At 42.9% G+C, this 17,666-nt stretch overlaps 1 protein-coding gene across 1 annotated transcript; it reads left to right on the forward strand.

Annotated features, from left to right (window-relative positions):
- The first annotated feature begins 1,183 nt into the window (after positions 1–1,183).
- Positions 1,184–16,818, forward strand: LOC139277053 (pancreatic progenitor cell differentiation and proliferation factor-like protein). The gene is made up of 5 exons (XM_070895066.1): positions 1,184–1,543; positions 1,792–1,864; positions 10,557–10,655; positions 10,747–10,828; positions 14,309–16,818. Exons 2-5 carry the CDS (start codon positions 1,810–1,812, stop codon positions 14,319–14,321), a joined length of 249 nt encoding a protein of 82 aa, XP_070751167.1. The 5' UTR covers positions 1,184–1,543; positions 1,792–1,809; the 3' UTR covers positions 14,322–16,818.
- Positions 16,819–17,666: the final 848 nt, after the last annotated feature.

Genomic DNA, 17,666 nt, shown 5'->3' on the forward strand with positions numbered 1-17,666 from the left:
AATTGCTCCCAAGCTACACTATCGCTTTTACGTCAGTGTGCTCTGCATTAATGCAATGGCAGTAGTACAGCAGTACTATTGGATAAAATGCATTGCCTGGTCTGCTACTGACCACTCACAATGTTCCAAATATGATCCTTTTCCTGATACTGAATTGGCTGATCTCAATTTGGAGCAGCCATCCAGGTGCTCATAGAATCATAGAAATTTACAGCAGGGAAGAAGGCCATTCGGCCCACCGTGTCCATGCCAGCCGACAAAGAGCTATCCAGCCTAATCCCACTTTCGAGCTCTTGGTCCGTAGCCCTGTAGGTTACGGCACTTTAAGTGCATATACAAATACTTCTTAAATGTGGTGAGGGTTTCTGCCTCTACCACCCTTTTAGGCAGTGAGTTCAAGACCCCCATCATCCTCTGGGTGAAAACATTTCCCCTCAAATCCTCTCTAAACCTCCTACCAATTACTTTAAATCTATGCCCACTGGTTATTGAATCCCTTTGCTAAGGGAAATAGGTCCTTCCTAGCCACTCTGTCTAGGCACCTCATAATTTTATACACCTCAATAAGGTCTCCCTTCAGTCTCCTCTGTTCCAAAGAAAACAACCCCAGCCTATCCAATCTTTCCTCATAACTAAAATTCTCCAGTTCAGGCAACATCCTCATAAATCTCCTCTGTACCCTCTCTAGTTCAATCACATCTTTCCTGTAATGTGGTGACCAGAACTTTATGCACTCTAGATGTGGCCTAACTACTGTTTTATACAGTTCAAGCATAACCTCCCCTATTCTTGTATTCAATGCCTCAGCTAATAAAAGCAAGTATTTTCATTGGTCTGTGCACCACTGAGTAAAGGAGGTTGAAAACAGCCAAGGTTCCTTATCCAGACTGTTATCCAATTACTTTTGGTGGAAAGTGTGTTTAGACAACATTTGAATGTGATGCCTCCCGTATTCGAATAGCCTGCACTTGGAAGGATTACATGCAAAGAATGGCCACTTAGGTGAAGAGGCAGAGGGCTGCAGCTATCCATGGGATAGTGCCCTGCACGAATCAGCCCATGCAGGAGACAGAATTAGAAATAAAAGCTATAAATAAAGGTAGGTGACAGTAAATAACATCACTGAAGTAAGAAATCCAAAATGTGTGCTTGTTATTCCAGCGTGTCCTTGTAAAGGAATTTCACGTTGCACTTAGTAACCTTTGTTCCAGATTGAGTCGTTTTGTAAACAGGTGGCTGTGCGCATGCACGGCGCCACCATGTTCTGTTCTTGAAACCTGTTTGCGAAATGAATGTGGAAATGAAGAGAAATTGACAGAAGCGAGCAAACTGACGGACAGCGCAGCAGCTGGTCGCTGGGGCAACTTCACACGCCATTGGCTGGCCGAGACAGCCCGAATACTTTAAACCAATCACAAAAGACTTGGTCTAATGGAAACTCAAGTGATTTTCTTACAAGACTGAAAAACAAGCGAAAATGTATGAAAAACGGGAAGGGAGAATGTACATTGCATGTAATGGAGAACCAGCCTAATTTTATTAAGTAAGTGAGATGCAGTTTCTTGAATACTAGAAAAAAAACATAACGGAAACTTTTGGGTTTAATCAGTAATCGCGAAATGTGACTTGATTTTATAAATGCATTATTGACAAGTGCACAATTAGACATAAAAGGCGTATTTGCGTACACGGAATATTGGCACTTATTTGTATTGCATAGCTATCCTGTTATTGCAGTCTGTATGTCATGTTCTGTAGCTCTTGAATATTGACATTTGGATTTTTTTACAGTTTGGACCTGTTTCAACCATGACCACTGTACCTGCTGCCGGTTGCCTGCTGGCAAGGAATCAATTTTATCGAAGTAAGCTACAGTGTAGCTATTTCCGACACTTTCTCACGTTATATAGATTGGAGATACAGGGTGTGGGGTATACTTTATTGCTCAATTTTGCACTACGCACGTTAAGTAGAATTGTCCGTTTAATTTATTTTCTGCTGACTTCAGAACGTTTGTACTTAGATTTCTAATCAAGAGTGAAAAGAGCCAGTTGTATCCGAGTTTTGTCCAAAACATAAGATAAAATATTTTAATAACTTAAAACAAAAACAATCTAGATAAATGACCCTTACAGCTTGCTTTCTGGTTTCCTTTCCGAATGGGGCTTGTTGAAGTCAGAGCGTCTGACAGTACAAAACAACCCATCAGCAAGGCCACTGATTATCACTGATATAGAATGCGTTATATTCTGTCTTATTGTATGTGATTCCAGGAATTTTACCAGTGTTTTGAGAATTAAATCCGATTATTCCGTTTATTTTATCTGCGGAAACTATAACTGGCGGATGAGATTATCAGTTAAGTAATGGTAAAGCAATCCCAGAGAATGTTTCTTAAAGGAATAATTTACTGAAAATAAAGACACCGATAATTCAATATAGTTATGCTAGCTGATATTTTGAAAATAATGAGGAATTTGCATTTATATAGCGCCATTCACGACCTCAGACGCCCCAAAGCACTTTACAGCCAATGAATTAGTGATGAGTAACATGGAGATGGCAGAAACTCTGAACAAATATTTTGAATCAGTCTTTACAGTAGAGGACACTAAAAATATCCCAACAGTGGGGCTATAGGGGGGAGGACCTTAACACAATCACAATCACTCAGGAGGTGATACTCAATAAGATAATGGGACTAAAGGCGGATAAATCCCCTGGACCTGATGGCTTGCATCCGAGGGTCTTAAGAGAAGTAGCTGCAGGGATAGTGGATGCATTGGTTTTAATTTACCAAAATTTCCTGGATTCTGGGGAGGTCCCAACAGATTGGAAAACTGCAAATGTAACACCCCTATTTAATAAAGGAGGCAGACAAAAAGCAGGAAACTATAGACCACTTAGCCTAACATCTGTGATTGGGAAAATGTTGGGAGTCCATTATTAAAGAGGCAGTAACAGGACATTTGGAAAAGCATAATTCAGTCAGGCAGAGTCAGCATGGATTTATGAAGGGGAAGTCATGTTTGACAAATTTTCTGGAATTCTTTGAGGATGTAACGAATAGGGTGGATAAAGGGGAACCAGTGGATGTGGTGTATTTGGACTTCCAGAAGGCATTTGACAAGGTGCCACATGAAAGCATGCCAGACACGAGACTCCCAGAACAAGCGCTCTACTCCTTCACGGCAAACGAGCCAAAGGTGGACAGAGGAAATGTTACAAGGACACCCCCAAGCCTCTCTGATAGAGTGCAACATCCCCACTGGCACCTGGGAGTCCGTGGCCAAAGACTACCCTAAATGGAGAAGTGCATCCGGGAGGGCGCTGAGCATCTCGTATCTCATTGCCGAGTGCATGCAGAAACCAAGCGCAGGCAGCGGAAAGAGCGTTCAGCAAACCTGTCCCACCCACCCTTTCCCTCAACGACTATCCGTCCCACCTGCGACAGGGACTGTGGTTCTCATATTGGACTGTTCAGCCACCTAAGGACTCATTTTTAGAGTGGGAGCAAGTCTTCCTCGATTCCGAGGAACTGCCTATGATGATGACGACATAAAAGGTTACTGCACAAGATAAATGTTCACGGGGTTGAGGGTAATATATTAGCATGGATAGAGAATTGGCTAACTAACAGAAAACAGAGAGTCGGGATAAATGGTTCATTCTTGGGTTGGCAATCAGTAACTAGTGGGGTGCCGCAAGGATCAATGCTGGGACCCCAACTATTTACAATCTATATTAACGACTTGGATGAAGGGACCAATTGTAACATAGCCAAGTTTGCTGACGTTACAAAGATGGGAGGAAAAGCAATGTGTGAGGAGGACACAAAAAACCTGCAAAAGGGCATAGACAGGTTAAGTGAGTGGGCAACAATTTGGCAGATGGAGTATAATGTTGGAAAATGTGAGGTTATGCACTTTGGCAGAAAAAAATTGAAAAGCAAGTTATTATTTAAATGGGGAAAAATTGCAAAGTGTTGCAGTACAGCGGGACCAGGGGGTCCTCGTGCATGAAACAGAAAAGGTTAGCATGCAGGTACAGCAAGTGATCAGGAAGGCCAATGGAACCTTGGCCTTTATTGCAAAAGGGATGGCGTATAAAAGCAGGGAAGTCTTGCTACAGTTATACAGGATATAGGTTTGACTCTGTATCCAGGGCAGCAGAGGAACCCGGCAGCACCCCAGGCGACTGAGCAGCCCTCTTTAGGACAGCACTGCTCACCCTTTATAAGGGAGGGGCCTAGAAATGGTGGGCCAAACATTGCCTGCCCTTCCATTAACTGGCCAGTATACCGCGGCTGGCAGTTCAACCCATAGCAACAGTCGAAAACTTCATAACACAAGAAAACTTCTTCTCTGACAATGGAACGTTCGCACACTCTTAGATAGAGCAGACACTACAAGACCGGAAAGAAGGACTGCCCTTATTGCAAGAGAGCTGCAGCGTTATAACATCGATATAGCAGCTCTGAGTGAGACAAGACTTGCAGAGGAAGGCTGCGTGAGTGAACTAGGTAGCAGCTACACCTTCTATTGGAAAGGCAAGGCAGAGAATGAGAATAGGATCCACGGAGTTGGCATAGCAGTGAAGACTTCTCTTATGCAACAGTTTCCGAATCTGCCCGAAGGGATTAACGAAAGACTTATGAAACTGCGTTTCCCCCTGAATGCCAAGCGCCACATCACCATTATAAGTGCTTATGCACCCACCCTTCCGAGCCCCGATGAGACGAAAGAGAGGTTCTATGAAGGTCTAGACAGACTGGTCAGGTCCACACCTGCTGGGGAGAAGTTGATCATCCTGGGTGATTTCAATGCATGAGTTGGAAAAGACAGCAAGCATTGGAAGGGAGTCATTGGACAGCACGGCACAGGAAAATTAAACAGTAATGGCCTCCTCCTCTTGAGTATGTGCGCAGAGAACGACTTGACTATCACAAATACTCTATTCAGGTAGGCCGACAAGTACAAAACAACTTGGATGCACCCCAGGTCTAAGCAATGGCACTTGATAGACCATGTCATTGTAAGAAGGCGAGACATCAAGGATGTAAAAATCACAAGAGCCATGCGGGGAGCAGAATGCTGGACAGATCACCGTCTAGTCAGATCCACTCTCCAGCTGTACCTTGCTCCACTTCAGCGCAAGCGTCGAAAACCGAGCAGGAGTGTCTTTAACACAGCTAGGCTGAAACATCAGTGCTACCATGAGCAGTTCCAGGATGACCTCGATAACAGACTGATGTCTCACGAACTGCTCATCGGCAACACCACACAGAAGTGGACAAAGCTCAAACAGATGGTGACAGACTCAGCAAAGACAACTCTTGGACTTAAAAAGAAGGTACACCAAGACTGGTTCGATTAAAACAATGTTAAGATCTGCAAGACGCTGGATGAAAAGAAAAAAGCATACCTAGAATGGCAAAATGACCCTTCCTCAATTTCCAAGAGGGACCGCTACAGACACATGCAGAGCAAAGCACAGAGAGACCTTTGCCAGATGCAAGATAAATGGTGGCAGACAAAAGCAGAGGAAGTGGAACATTATGCTGAAACTCACAATACCAAGATGTTCTTCAGCGCCATCAAGTCAGTCTATGGTCCATCAAAACCCAGCACTACTCCACTCCTTTCAGCAGATGGCAGCACTTTGATCAAAGACAGGACTGGCATAAATGAGAGTTGGAGAGAACACTTCAGTAATCTTCTTAATTGACCTTCACCAGTGAACGAAGAAGCACTTGACGCCATACCCTAGTAACCTATAAAAGAAGATATTGATCTTCCTCCCAGCATGGACGAAGTAAAGAAAGCCTTCAACCAGATGAGTACTGGAATGGCTCCAGGAAAGGATGGAATCCCTGCCGAAATCTACAAGGCAGTAGGCCCAGCAACTCTCGAGGCCTTTCATGACATAATAACTAGCATCTGGGAAGATGAAGACATGCCACAGGACTTCCGTGACGCTATGCTAGTTTCTCTCTACAAGAACAAGGGCAAAAAAGCAGACTGTGGCAACTACAGGGGGATATCGCTTCTGTCCATTGCTGGGAAGATCATCGCCCACATAGTATTGAACCAACTCATAGCTAGTGTCTCGGAAGTAAATCTTCTAGAAACACAATGTGGCTTTCGACCTGGTCGGAGCACAGCGGACATGATCGTTGCACTCAGACAAGTGCAGGAGAAGTGCATTGAGCAGAACATGGACCTGTACGCTGTATTTATTGACCTCATCAAGGCCTTTGATACTGTCAACAGAGCAGCGCTGTGGTCAATCTTGACGAAACTTGGGTGCCCAAGAAAGTTTGTCCACATCATCGAGCTGTTTCATGACAACAATGTCAGGTGAAGTGCTCTCAGACCGCACAACCACGGCCCCATTTGCCATCTCAAATGGAGTGAAACAAGGTTGTGTACTCGCTCCAGTTCTGTTCAACCTATTCTTTACCTGCGTCTTGAACTATGCCATAAAAGACTTGGAGTTCGGGGTCTACTTGAAATATCGATTAGATGGTTCACTGTTCGACCTCCGCCGCCTTGCTGCAAGGACCAGAGTATGGAAACGACTCATCCTAGAGGCACTCTTTGCTGACGACTGCGCCCTTACGGCACACAAGGAGAGTGACCTCCAATTCATACTCAGCAAATTTGCTGAGGCAACAGAATTGTTTGGCCTAACCATCAGCCTTAGTAAAACCGAGGTTCTCTATCAGCCTGCCCCTGGCACCACAGCACCTGCTCCCACAGTCTTCATCGGCAGTACACAACTAAAGTCAGTGGACAGCTTCAAGTACCTTGGCAGCACCATATCAAGAGATTGATGCAAGGATCTGTAAAGTCAGCCAGGCACTTGGTCGCTTGCGCACTAAGGTGTTGAGTCACCATCACATCCGACTGTCAACTAAACTGTTGGTGTATAGAGCAGTCGTTCTCTCATCTCTCCTTTATGGATGTGAGACCTGGACACCCTACAGCTGTCACATCAAAAACTTGGAAGCTTTCCATATGCGCAGTCTCAGATCTATACTCCACATACGCTGGCAAGACCGGATGTCAAACTTTGTGCTCTCTCCAGAACCTCAATCAAGGTGATGATCATGCGAGCCCAGTTCCGGTGGGCTGGACATGTCATCCGCATGGATGAGTCAAGGATCCCTCGTCAGCTTCTTCACGGCGAGCTCTGTGAAGGTCGAAGACACCAGGGGCGCCCCCGCAAGAGCTACAAAGATTGCATCAAAGCTAACCTCCAGTACTGTGGCATCCGACCAAAGGACCTCGAGAATACAGCAGCTAATAAAATCCAGTGGCGAACTCTCACGAGGACTGCCTGCCAGACCTTCGAAGAAAGCCGATGTCAATGCCTTCGGGACACTAGAGATAGACGACATCAGGTAGCAGTACTGTCAGCATCAGGCACATCGAACTTCCCTTGTCCGACGTGCAAGAGACTATGTGCATCCAGAATTGGCCTGTACAGCCACTTGAAGACACATGCCATTGATGATTAGCACAACAACGTCTTTGTCGGATATGACAGACTACCAAGAGGTGAGGCCACACCTGGAATGCTGCATACAGTTTTGGTTTCTATATTTAAAAAAGGATATACTTGCTTTGGAGGCAGTTCAGAGAAGGTTCACTAGGTTGATTCCAGAGATGAGGGGGTTGACTTATGAGGAAAGGTTGAGTAGTTTGGGCCTCTACTCATTGGAATTCAGAAAAATGAGAGGTGATCTTATCGAAACGTATAAGATTATGAGGGGGCTTGATAAAGGTGGATGCAGAGAGGATGTTTTCCACTGATAGGGTAGACTAGAACTAGTGGGCATAATCTTAGAATAAGGGGCCGCCCATTTAAAACTGAGATGAGGAGGAATTTCTTCTCTCAGGGGGTTGTAAATCTGTGGAATTCACTGCCTCAGAGAGCTGTGGAAACTGGGTCATTGAATAAATTTAAGACAGAGAAGGACAGTTTCTTAACCGATAAGGGAATAAGGAGTTACGGGGAGCAGGCAGGGAAGTGGACCTGAGTCCATGATCGGATCAACCATGATCGTATTGAATGGCGGAGCAGGCTCGAGGGGCCGTATGGCCTACTCCTGCTCCTATTTCTTATGTTCTTATGAAGTACTTTTAAATTTGCTGTTGTAATTTTTGTTAGTTTTATAAATCTGGTTTTTCGGCTCTCCCAGGAGATCACATGGTTTTGGATGGGGTGGAGAATACATATTGTGATACACAAGGTATCACAATTGTGTGGGACAGGCTGATGAACCAGAGAGTCTTTACCTGTCATTGTTCGTATATTCGTTCATATGTAATGTAGGGAAATACAGCAGCCAACTGCAAAGTTTCTTCAGCATCAATGGTTTTATCTCTGAATAATTGGGTACCACCAAGTTTCCCTTCAGTGTTTCTTCTTGATAATTAGGACTTCCCTCTCAATTATTTACTATTGCAGCTGCAGACCCAAAAGATTGTGTGCCTAACTCACGGTTCATAAACATCCTCAGTGAAGAGTAACTCACTACCTCAGCAAGCCACAAATTCTGCAAAATCTACCTCTTAGAGTCATCATCATCACCATAGGCAGTCCCTCGAAACGAGGATGAATTGCTTCCACGCCATGCTGAGAGATAGAGGGATTTTTTTTGTCTCCCTGGCTGTCTGCTTTTGCCTTCAGCTCACTTACTGATCTGCTATCAAACTTTAGAAATAGTTTTTGTTGCTGTAACCTTAACCTTATAGAACTAAAATACATCTTTCTCCATAGTTTTAACTAAAAATAACAATTGTAATCACTTAATTTCATCATCATAGGCAATCCCTCGAAACGAGGATGACTTGCTTCCATGCCGAAAAGGGATGAGTTCACAGGTGTTTTAATGAAGGACCTAATATTCCGGATCCTGAACTACATTGTGAAGGGTGGAAGATGCCTGTGCGTGGATTTTTTTAACGTGTGGTGGCCGTTGCACACCAGCCACCACACGGGCTTGACAGAGCTAGGTCTTGGTCCAGTGGCAAGAATTACCCAAGACGACTGGAGACCAGCTCTGCTGCACGGACCTAGTGCGCACACATATTGCAGTGTGGGCTGGCTCATGCTGCCCCTGGGCCCTCCCCTCTCCTGGGCCCCGATCACATCCCTCTACGAATTCTTGCCGCTCCTCGCCTCGACCTCGCCCCTCCTGATGTACGTGCCTGCACTGCATTCAGCCATCGTCCTCCTGCAGCAGCACGCGCTGCTCCCTGAAGTGGTATGCCGCCACAGACTACCCGTGTGGCGGCCCGGCCTGGAAATCGGCGCGGTCCCGGCCTGCAAGACCATCACTTAATTTGTGCTCCCCCTGTCATCCATTTTTAAGGAATAAATTGCATTTATATAGCACCTCTCATGTCCTAATTATGTCCTCAAGTGCTTCATAGCCGATTAATTATTTTTCGTGTAGATGTTATCTAGCCAAATGTAGCAGCCAATTTGCACACAACAATAATGAGATAAATGACCAGACAAACTATTTTTAGTGCTGTTGGTTGAGCAGTAAATTTTGGCTATTACTGAACCTAACTGGCACTTTAACTCCACCTAGCTATTTTCCATCTAAAACAAAATTGGACTCTTTCGTTACTTGATCTAATATATCTTCTCTTTCCTTCCCCTTTCCCCTAAAATAAAATCAGTGTCACAGCTTCCACTAAAGCTTGTCTAATTTTTCTCCTTTTGCAGGTGGGAAGAAGTTTTGTCTTAATGTTTTTTAAAGTTGAAAAACAGCTTGTTCAGCTAAAGAAAGCTGCAAACTGGAAAACTGATGCAACATGCTCCATTCCTGATGCAGTTTTAGTTGTTTAAAGTTCTGCTGAATATGTATCCCAACCAGTGTATTGGTAGAACTCGTTCTGCTGTATGGCAGTTTACTTTATTTATTTCAAGATCATATGGTTAATGCTAGAAAATGCACACTGAATACTACGTAATCATTTTTCAACAGGTTTTCTATTTTCAGCCTTGTTCCCATCATTGAGACTAGGCTGTGAATGTTTCTAAAACTTTGGCCAGTGGCCTTCCACTGTTCACAAATAATGAAGGCGGTACCTAATCAGACACAGATTTAGTAAACGTGAGCTTTTGAAATCTCACAGTTCTCCTCCTTGAGGAGTAATTTTAAAAAAATGTTATGGAGAGTGATTTTTTAATAAGGCAAAATATAAATTCTGCTTTAATTCTTCAATTTATCGATTGAGAAATAACCGTGTAATTTGGGAGGTTGTATATAACTAATTTATAAAAGCAATTGTCATGGAGTAAGTTTTATTTCAAAGGGAACATATGTTTCAAAATGAAACAGTGCAGTTGATATCCAAGAGTTCAGTAGGATCCCAGTTACACAATGTGCTACAAGTAGAGAGTGTGAATAATGAAGTGTTCCAAAAATGAGGACGACAAATCAGTTCATAGTTACCAATGTTCATTGTTATTGCAGTTGCCTTAATATAAATTAACATAACTTTGAACAATTCTTTTATTTATCTCACGTGTAGGTAGACTGAATCCAATTTCGAGTGCTTCTTCTTGCAGTTCTTACAGAAATAATGTTCCTAAAGCTATTCTTATACCAGCTCAGGAGAGTAGCCATCAAGGTAGCATGAATATTTATTTCTGCAAGCAATTACGTTTTAACTTACATTTGTAGTAAAATTCACTGAAAACACGATCTAATTATCTTTCCAGGTTTACCTATAGCACTGGAGAAAAGCAGGTGGATTTCCAGTTTGTTTGCAAGTCCAGTATTTTCAAAGTTCACTGGAGGGAGGTAGGTTCTGTGTTCATAATAGATTATTATTTCTTAAATGTTTCGGTTGCTTGAACTTGGAATGAAAGTCTAATTGGAGTACTTTTGTCAAAGAGGAGGGGCAGAGAAACAGAGGGAAGGGAAGGAGAGCAGAGGCAGAGACAGAAACAGAGCAGGAGGGGGTGGTGGGAATATACTTATAGCGCGAATATTACTTGCCAGTTATGAGCCCAAGCCTGAGTGTTGTCCAGGTCTTGCTTCATGCGGGCACATACTGCTTCATTATCTGAGGAGTGTGAAAAGAATGTAACTGTGCAATCATCAGCGAGCATTCCCAATTCCAATCTTGTGATGGAAGGAGGGTCATTGATGAAGCAGCTGAAGATGGTTGGAACACCTACAGCGATGTCCTGGGGCTGAGATGATTGGCCTCCAACAACCACAACCATCCTCCTTTGTGCTAGATATGACTCCAGCCCATGGAGAGTTTCCCCCTGATTTCCATTGACTTCAATTTTACTAGGGCTCCTTGATGCCACACTTGGTCAAATGCTGCCTTGATGTCAAGAGCAGTCACTCTCATCTCACCTCTGAAATTCAGCTCTTTTGTCCATGTTGGGACCAAGGCTGTATAGCGGTCTGGAACTGATGAGCACTTAAACGAAGATGCTCAAGATAAGAACTAGTTGCCATGTGTTTTTAGTAATAAGCTTTACATACTGAAGAAATATTCTTGGCCAAGACCCACAATATTTTCATGCTCTTTCCAAAAGTTGCTACCGAAATATGATGCACTTTATTTAATCTCATCTCCAGCAACTCCTTCTCCCATTGCACCAAAGTAACTAAGCAGCTAGGACTGCTAGAAGCCCAGCCTGACTGAAGAAATGTCAACTCTCCAGCCTCAGAAATGTGCTGACTGGGATACGCTGCATGGGCAGGTTTCCAGAATAACTACTCAATCTCCCAAAGCATTGCATATGGATAATCGAGGCCTAGAACAGAATTCACGATAAGCAGGATTAGAGGACGAAGAAAATTAAATTGGATTAAGGGAAAGAAGACAATTGGATGGGCAGAGGATGAGAACAGGTCAGTGAGTCAGAACAAGGAGGATGGCAGCGGGTGGGAGTGAGGGATGGGTCGAGAGCGAGAGAGGAGTGTTGGGAGCGAGGGGGAGGAGTCAGAAGTGTGAGGGAGTGGGGTGCGCGGTTGGGAACGTGAGGGGAGTTTGGCTCCAATCAGCTAAGTGATGCTGAGTGGGAGACTGGGGCGCTTGATTCTTGCTCAGTGGAGAGGGATGGGGGGATTACTGTTCAGCTACTTTTCGTGTAAGTATCTTGCCTATTGCACAAGACAGGATAAATTTCATGTTACTTAATTGCTATCTCCAAAAAGCTTCTTCTTTCAATCTAATGCTATCCTTAACTTCTTTAAGCCAATTCCCAATCCCTCCAGACAATTTGTCATATTTTCCATGAATCTTAACCTTCCCTACTGGTTCTATATGAGGAAATGTTGAAAACCCTTTGAAAATTCAAGTAAATTACATCTATGGGATTTGACTGCAATTACCAGGTGTGTACCTGCCACCAAGCTCATGGTCTACAGGGCTGTAGTAATACCTGCCCTCCTGTATGACTCAGAGACATGGACCATGTACAGTAGACACCTCAAGTCGCTGGAGAAATATCACCAACGTTGCCTCCGCAAGATCCTACAAATCCCCTGGGAGGACAGACGCACCAACATTAGCGTCCTCGACCAGGCCAACATCCCCAGCATTGAAGCACTGACCACACTTGATCAGCTCCGCTGGGCAGACCACATAGTTCGCATGCCAGACATGTGACTCCCAAAGCAAGTGCTCTACTCGGAACTCCTTCACGGCAAACAAGCCAAAAGTGGGCAGCGGAAATGATACAGGGACACCCTGAAAGCCTCCCTGATAAAGTGCGACATCCCCACTGACCTGGGGGTCCCTGGCCAAAGACCACCCTAAGTGGAAGAAGTGCATCCGGGAGGGCACAAGCACCTTGAGTCTCATTGCCGAAAGCGTGCAGAAATCAAGTGCGGGCAGTGGAAGGAGCGTGCAGCAAACGAGTCCCACCCACCCCTTCCCTCAATGACTATCTGTCCCACCTGTGACAGAATCAGTGGCTCTCGTAATGGACTGTTCAGCCACCTAAGAAATCATTTTAAGAGTGGAAGCAAGTCTTCCTCGATTCTGAGGGACTATCGATGATGATGATAACCTACCCCTTATTGAATGCCTTTTGGAAATTCAAATATACTACATCCGCTGGTTCCCCTTTATCTACCCTGCGAGATACATCCGCAAAAAACTCTTAATAAATTTGTCAAACACGATTTCCCTTTCATAAAACCATGTTGGCTCTGCCTAATCATGTTATGATTTTCTAAGTGCCCTGATACCAGTTCCTTAACAATGGATTCCAGCATTTTTCCGACGACTGATGTCAGGCTAACTGGCCTGTAGTTCCCTGTTTCCTCTCTCGCTCCTTTCTTGAATAGCCGTATTACATTTGCTACATTCAAATCTGCTGGGACTGTTCTAGAATCTAGGGAATTTTGAAAGATCAAAACCAATGCATCCACTATCTCTGCAGCCACCTCTTTTAGAACCCTAGAATGTAGGCAGTCAGGTCCAGGGGATTTGTCGGCTTTTAGTCCCATTAATTACATTAAGTTCCTCAACCTCATTAGGCCCATGGTTCCCCACCATTTTAGGTATGCTTTTTGCGTCTTATACTGTGAAGATTGATACAAAATATTTGTTTAACTTTACTGCCATTTCCTTTTTCCCCATAATAATTTCACCTGCCTCAGCCTCTAAGGACCAATGTTTACTTTTGCTACTCTCTTCCTTTTTACATACTTAGAAGCTCTTACAATCTGTTTTTATATTTCTTGCTAGTTTTCTCTCATAGTCTATTTTTTCCCTTTTTATCAATGTTTTGGTCATCCTTTGCGGGTTTCTGAAACTCTCCAAATGCTTAGGCCTACTACTATTCTTTGCAACATTATAAGCTTCTTCTTTCAATCAAATGCTATCCTTAACTTCTTTAAGCCAATTCCCAATCCTTCCAGATAATTTGTCATATTTTCCATGAATCTTAACCTTCCCTACTGGTTCTGTATGAGGAAATGTTGAAAACCCTTTGAAAATTCAAGTAAATTACATCTATGGAATTAGACTGCAATTACATTGTGTGTACCTACCTCTTTTAAAACAAACAGATTAGTATCTTTGCTATTTTAACAGAGAGAAGCATTTCAGATTAATGTGTTTGCATGCTAGACTCAGTGGGGTAATTTTCATTTAATTGGTTTTCTTGGAATGCAGTTTAAGATGAATACAATGATACAATTCTTTTATCTTTTTCTTTGCATGTCGGTCTTTGCAAACACTACTAGCCCAGTGATAAGAAAGAATGATAAAATATTTTGTTAACAAACACATTTTATTTTTTCTTTCAGTACTCACAGATGAAGATATTTTTCCTAGACTTACTGAGCACATATTTGGCATTTTATAAATTGTCATATGCTTTTGCTTAATTATCTAAAACCAGCACCTTCATCCAAATGTTTAATACTTTGGATAATGTTACCCTAAAAGAAAGAAGGTTCCAGGGAGGAGTAATTGAAAGGTATCGCTTGCTCATTTAATGGAAAATCTGTAGCAACATCACCTTAATGGTTCCCTTAACAGATTCCTGTATTATTTACTGTATAAATGACCATTTCCATTGTGTTCAAACCTGCCATTGTTAGTTACCTAGAAACAACAACCTTTCCTGCAGCAACAAGCTTTTTGTGGAATTTAGGAATCTCGGCAAATGTTGTCAAAATGAGAAAGAAAATGCGCAATGGTGTGGAATATATATATTTGGACAACATATATGTGGGGGAAATGCTATTGTGTAACTAGGGCTCACTGATGTGCCAATAAAACTGACTAAAATACCCTTTTAGTCAACTCAATTAACAGAAGGAAATGAGGAATATGTAAATATATACCCTTCATACAAATGGGATGAATTGCAGGGCTTTGAATCAGTAGGTAATTCTAGGTGATACACAGATATTCTAGTGAAATTATGAAAAAAGATAACAATAAATAATATGATCAAGGTCACAGATTTACATTTTTCATGGGAAACTGGGCAGATTTGCAGAAATCAATCTCCAAAACACTAGTAAACAATTATTCATTCAATGGAATAAAAACAGATTTTGACTTAATCTGATTACTATAAAGCAGTGGCCCTGGATATAGTGCATACATATTGCATGTGCCGGGTTGTCATTTAACCATGGTCTGTGGGGTCAGATACAATTTCACTTATTTCAGTGACACCTAGCGTGTAAACGTAATCCCTTATGTCCTTCAACCAAAGTTCAGAATGTAGGACCCTACCAATTATTTCAAAATAATGTTATCTCTGTGTGTGCTTAAAATATTGGGGTAAAGCCACAAAACCAATTTTAGTTTTTCCTGGATAATCATCATCATCATAGGCAGTTTCTCGGAATTGAGGAAGACTTGCTTCCACTCTTAGAATTAATTCTTTGGTGGCTGAACAGTCCAATACGAGAGCCACAGGTGGGACAGACAGCTGTTGAGGGGAAGGGAGGGTGGGACAGGTTTGCCGCACATTCTTTCTGCTGCTTGCGCTTGTCTTCTGAATGCGGTCGGCGATGAAACTCAAGGTGCTCAGCACCCTCCCGGATGCACTTCCTCCACTTGGGGCGGTCTTTGGCCAGGGACTCCGAGGTTGCACTTTATCAGGGAAGCTTTGAGGGTGTCCTTGTAATGTTTCCTCTGTCCACCTTTGGCTCGTTTGCCATGAAGGAGTTCAGAGTAGAGCGTTTGCTTTGGGAGTTTCGTGTCTGGCATGCGGATAATGTGACCTGCCCAGTGGAGCTGATCAAGTGTGGTCAGTGCTTCAATGCTGGCCTGGACGAGGACACTGATGTTGGTGCGTCTATCCTCCCAGGGGATTTGTAGGATCTTGCGGAGGCATCGCTGGTGGTATTTCTCCAGCGACTTGAGGTGTCTACTGTACATGGTCCATGTCTTTGAGCCATACGGATAAAAAGTGTAAATTTCAGGACAGCTGTTTACATATGATGGCTTTCTTGGCGAGCAGGAATGTGGAGTAATCATCAGCTTAGTTTATACCAAAGCAGCAGGTATAATTTGCCAATTAGCGCACACAGTGCAGAGATTTGCGTGGTGGAAGTGCTAAGTGGGCTGTCAGGTACAGAAGTTAGTGTGACCATTTTGTGGCTTGCCTGATTTTTCAGCTATTAAAATTAAAGGATGTGCTAACTTCTGCAGTCAATATTCCAATTAATGCTCCTAGTGAATAAATCTCTGTACTGGGAATCCTAATTTGTAAAATCTACCTCTATATTCACTGCATTTTTCAACTTTCACCCAGAATGGACTGGTTTGTTCCTGAGTAGAACATGGATGGGAAAAATTGCTCTGGTCACTGGTCACTTCATAAGGGATTAAAAAGGTGTTTACCATCTCACTGTACATAATGACCAGAACAGTTCTTCCTCCCAAATTTTTCATCATAAGGAAAATTATGCGCTTAAACTTAAAGGCTTATTCTGCTGATTGTTTTTTTTATACATACAAAAGTAACATGATTTTGGAAGTCCTGGCATCAAAGTCTTCTGTAATTTAGCAAAGTGATCATGTGCTTTGGTCATGTAATTTTGTCGGTATAAGGCTGAATTTTGTGAGGCTCCATGCCACTTACATGCAGCCAACGCATATTGGAAAATCATTTGCAATTTGGCTTCACCGAGCTTGGTATATTGCTTTCAATGGACAGACATTTGTTTTCCTTACATGCTGTAGCTGCCTGTGAGGCCACAGCACTTGTCTCACAGAATATACCCGATTGTATTTTTTGAATTGTTTACTTTTATATTTTTGTAATAAAATATATTTAATATCTTCTTAAAAATACTTGCATTGATTTATTTAATCAACTTTTAACTCCCAAAGATTAATTTATTTTGTTTAAATGCCTTTTTTTTTGGATACATTTACTTCCTAAACTATAAAGTAATTTAAAAAGAAAGAAAAAAAATTGCATTTATATAGTATCTTTCACGACCACCGGACGTCCCAAAGTGCTTTACAGCCAATTAAGTACTTTTTGAAATGTAGTCACTGTAGGAAACGCGGCAGCCAATTTGCGCACAGTGATAATCACCAGACAATCTGTTTTTGTGATGTTGGTTGAGGGATAATCCTTGGCCAGGACATCGGAGATAACTCCCCTGCTCTTCTTCAAAATATTGCCATGGGTTATTTTAGCATAAACTGATTATAGCACAGAAGATGGCCATTTGGCCCGTCGAGCCTGTGCTGGCTTTCTGGAAGAACACTTCAGCTAGTCCCACTTCCCATTCTTTCCCTGTAGTCCTGCAATTTGTTTTCCTTCAGATACTTACCAAATTCCCTTTTGAAAGCCGCAATTTAATCTGCCTCCACCACCCTCTCAGGCAGAGCATTCCAGATCCTAATCACTCGCTGAATAAAAATGTTTTTCCTCATCCACCTGAGAAAGCAGATAGGGTCTCGGTTTAATATCTCATCCAAAAGACAGAACCTCCAACAGTGCAGCAATCCCTCGGTACTGCACTGGAGTGTCAGCCTAGATTTTTGTGCTCAAGTCTCTGGAGTGGGACTTGAACCCTGTCATGTATGTACATTGTGTTTGTAGCCACCAGATGGCGTAATTGTTGGCGGCCACTGAGCAGCATGCACATGGTGCTGCTCAGGTATAAAAGGCCAGCCATTTTGAGA

This window comes from Pristiophorus japonicus, chromosome 12, assembly GCF_044704955.1.
Source record: "Pristiophorus japonicus isolate sPriJap1 chromosome 12, sPriJap1.hap1, whole genome shotgun sequence".
Classification (NCBI taxonomy): Eukaryota; Metazoa; Chordata; class Chondrichthyes; family Pristiophoridae; genus Pristiophorus; species Pristiophorus japonicus.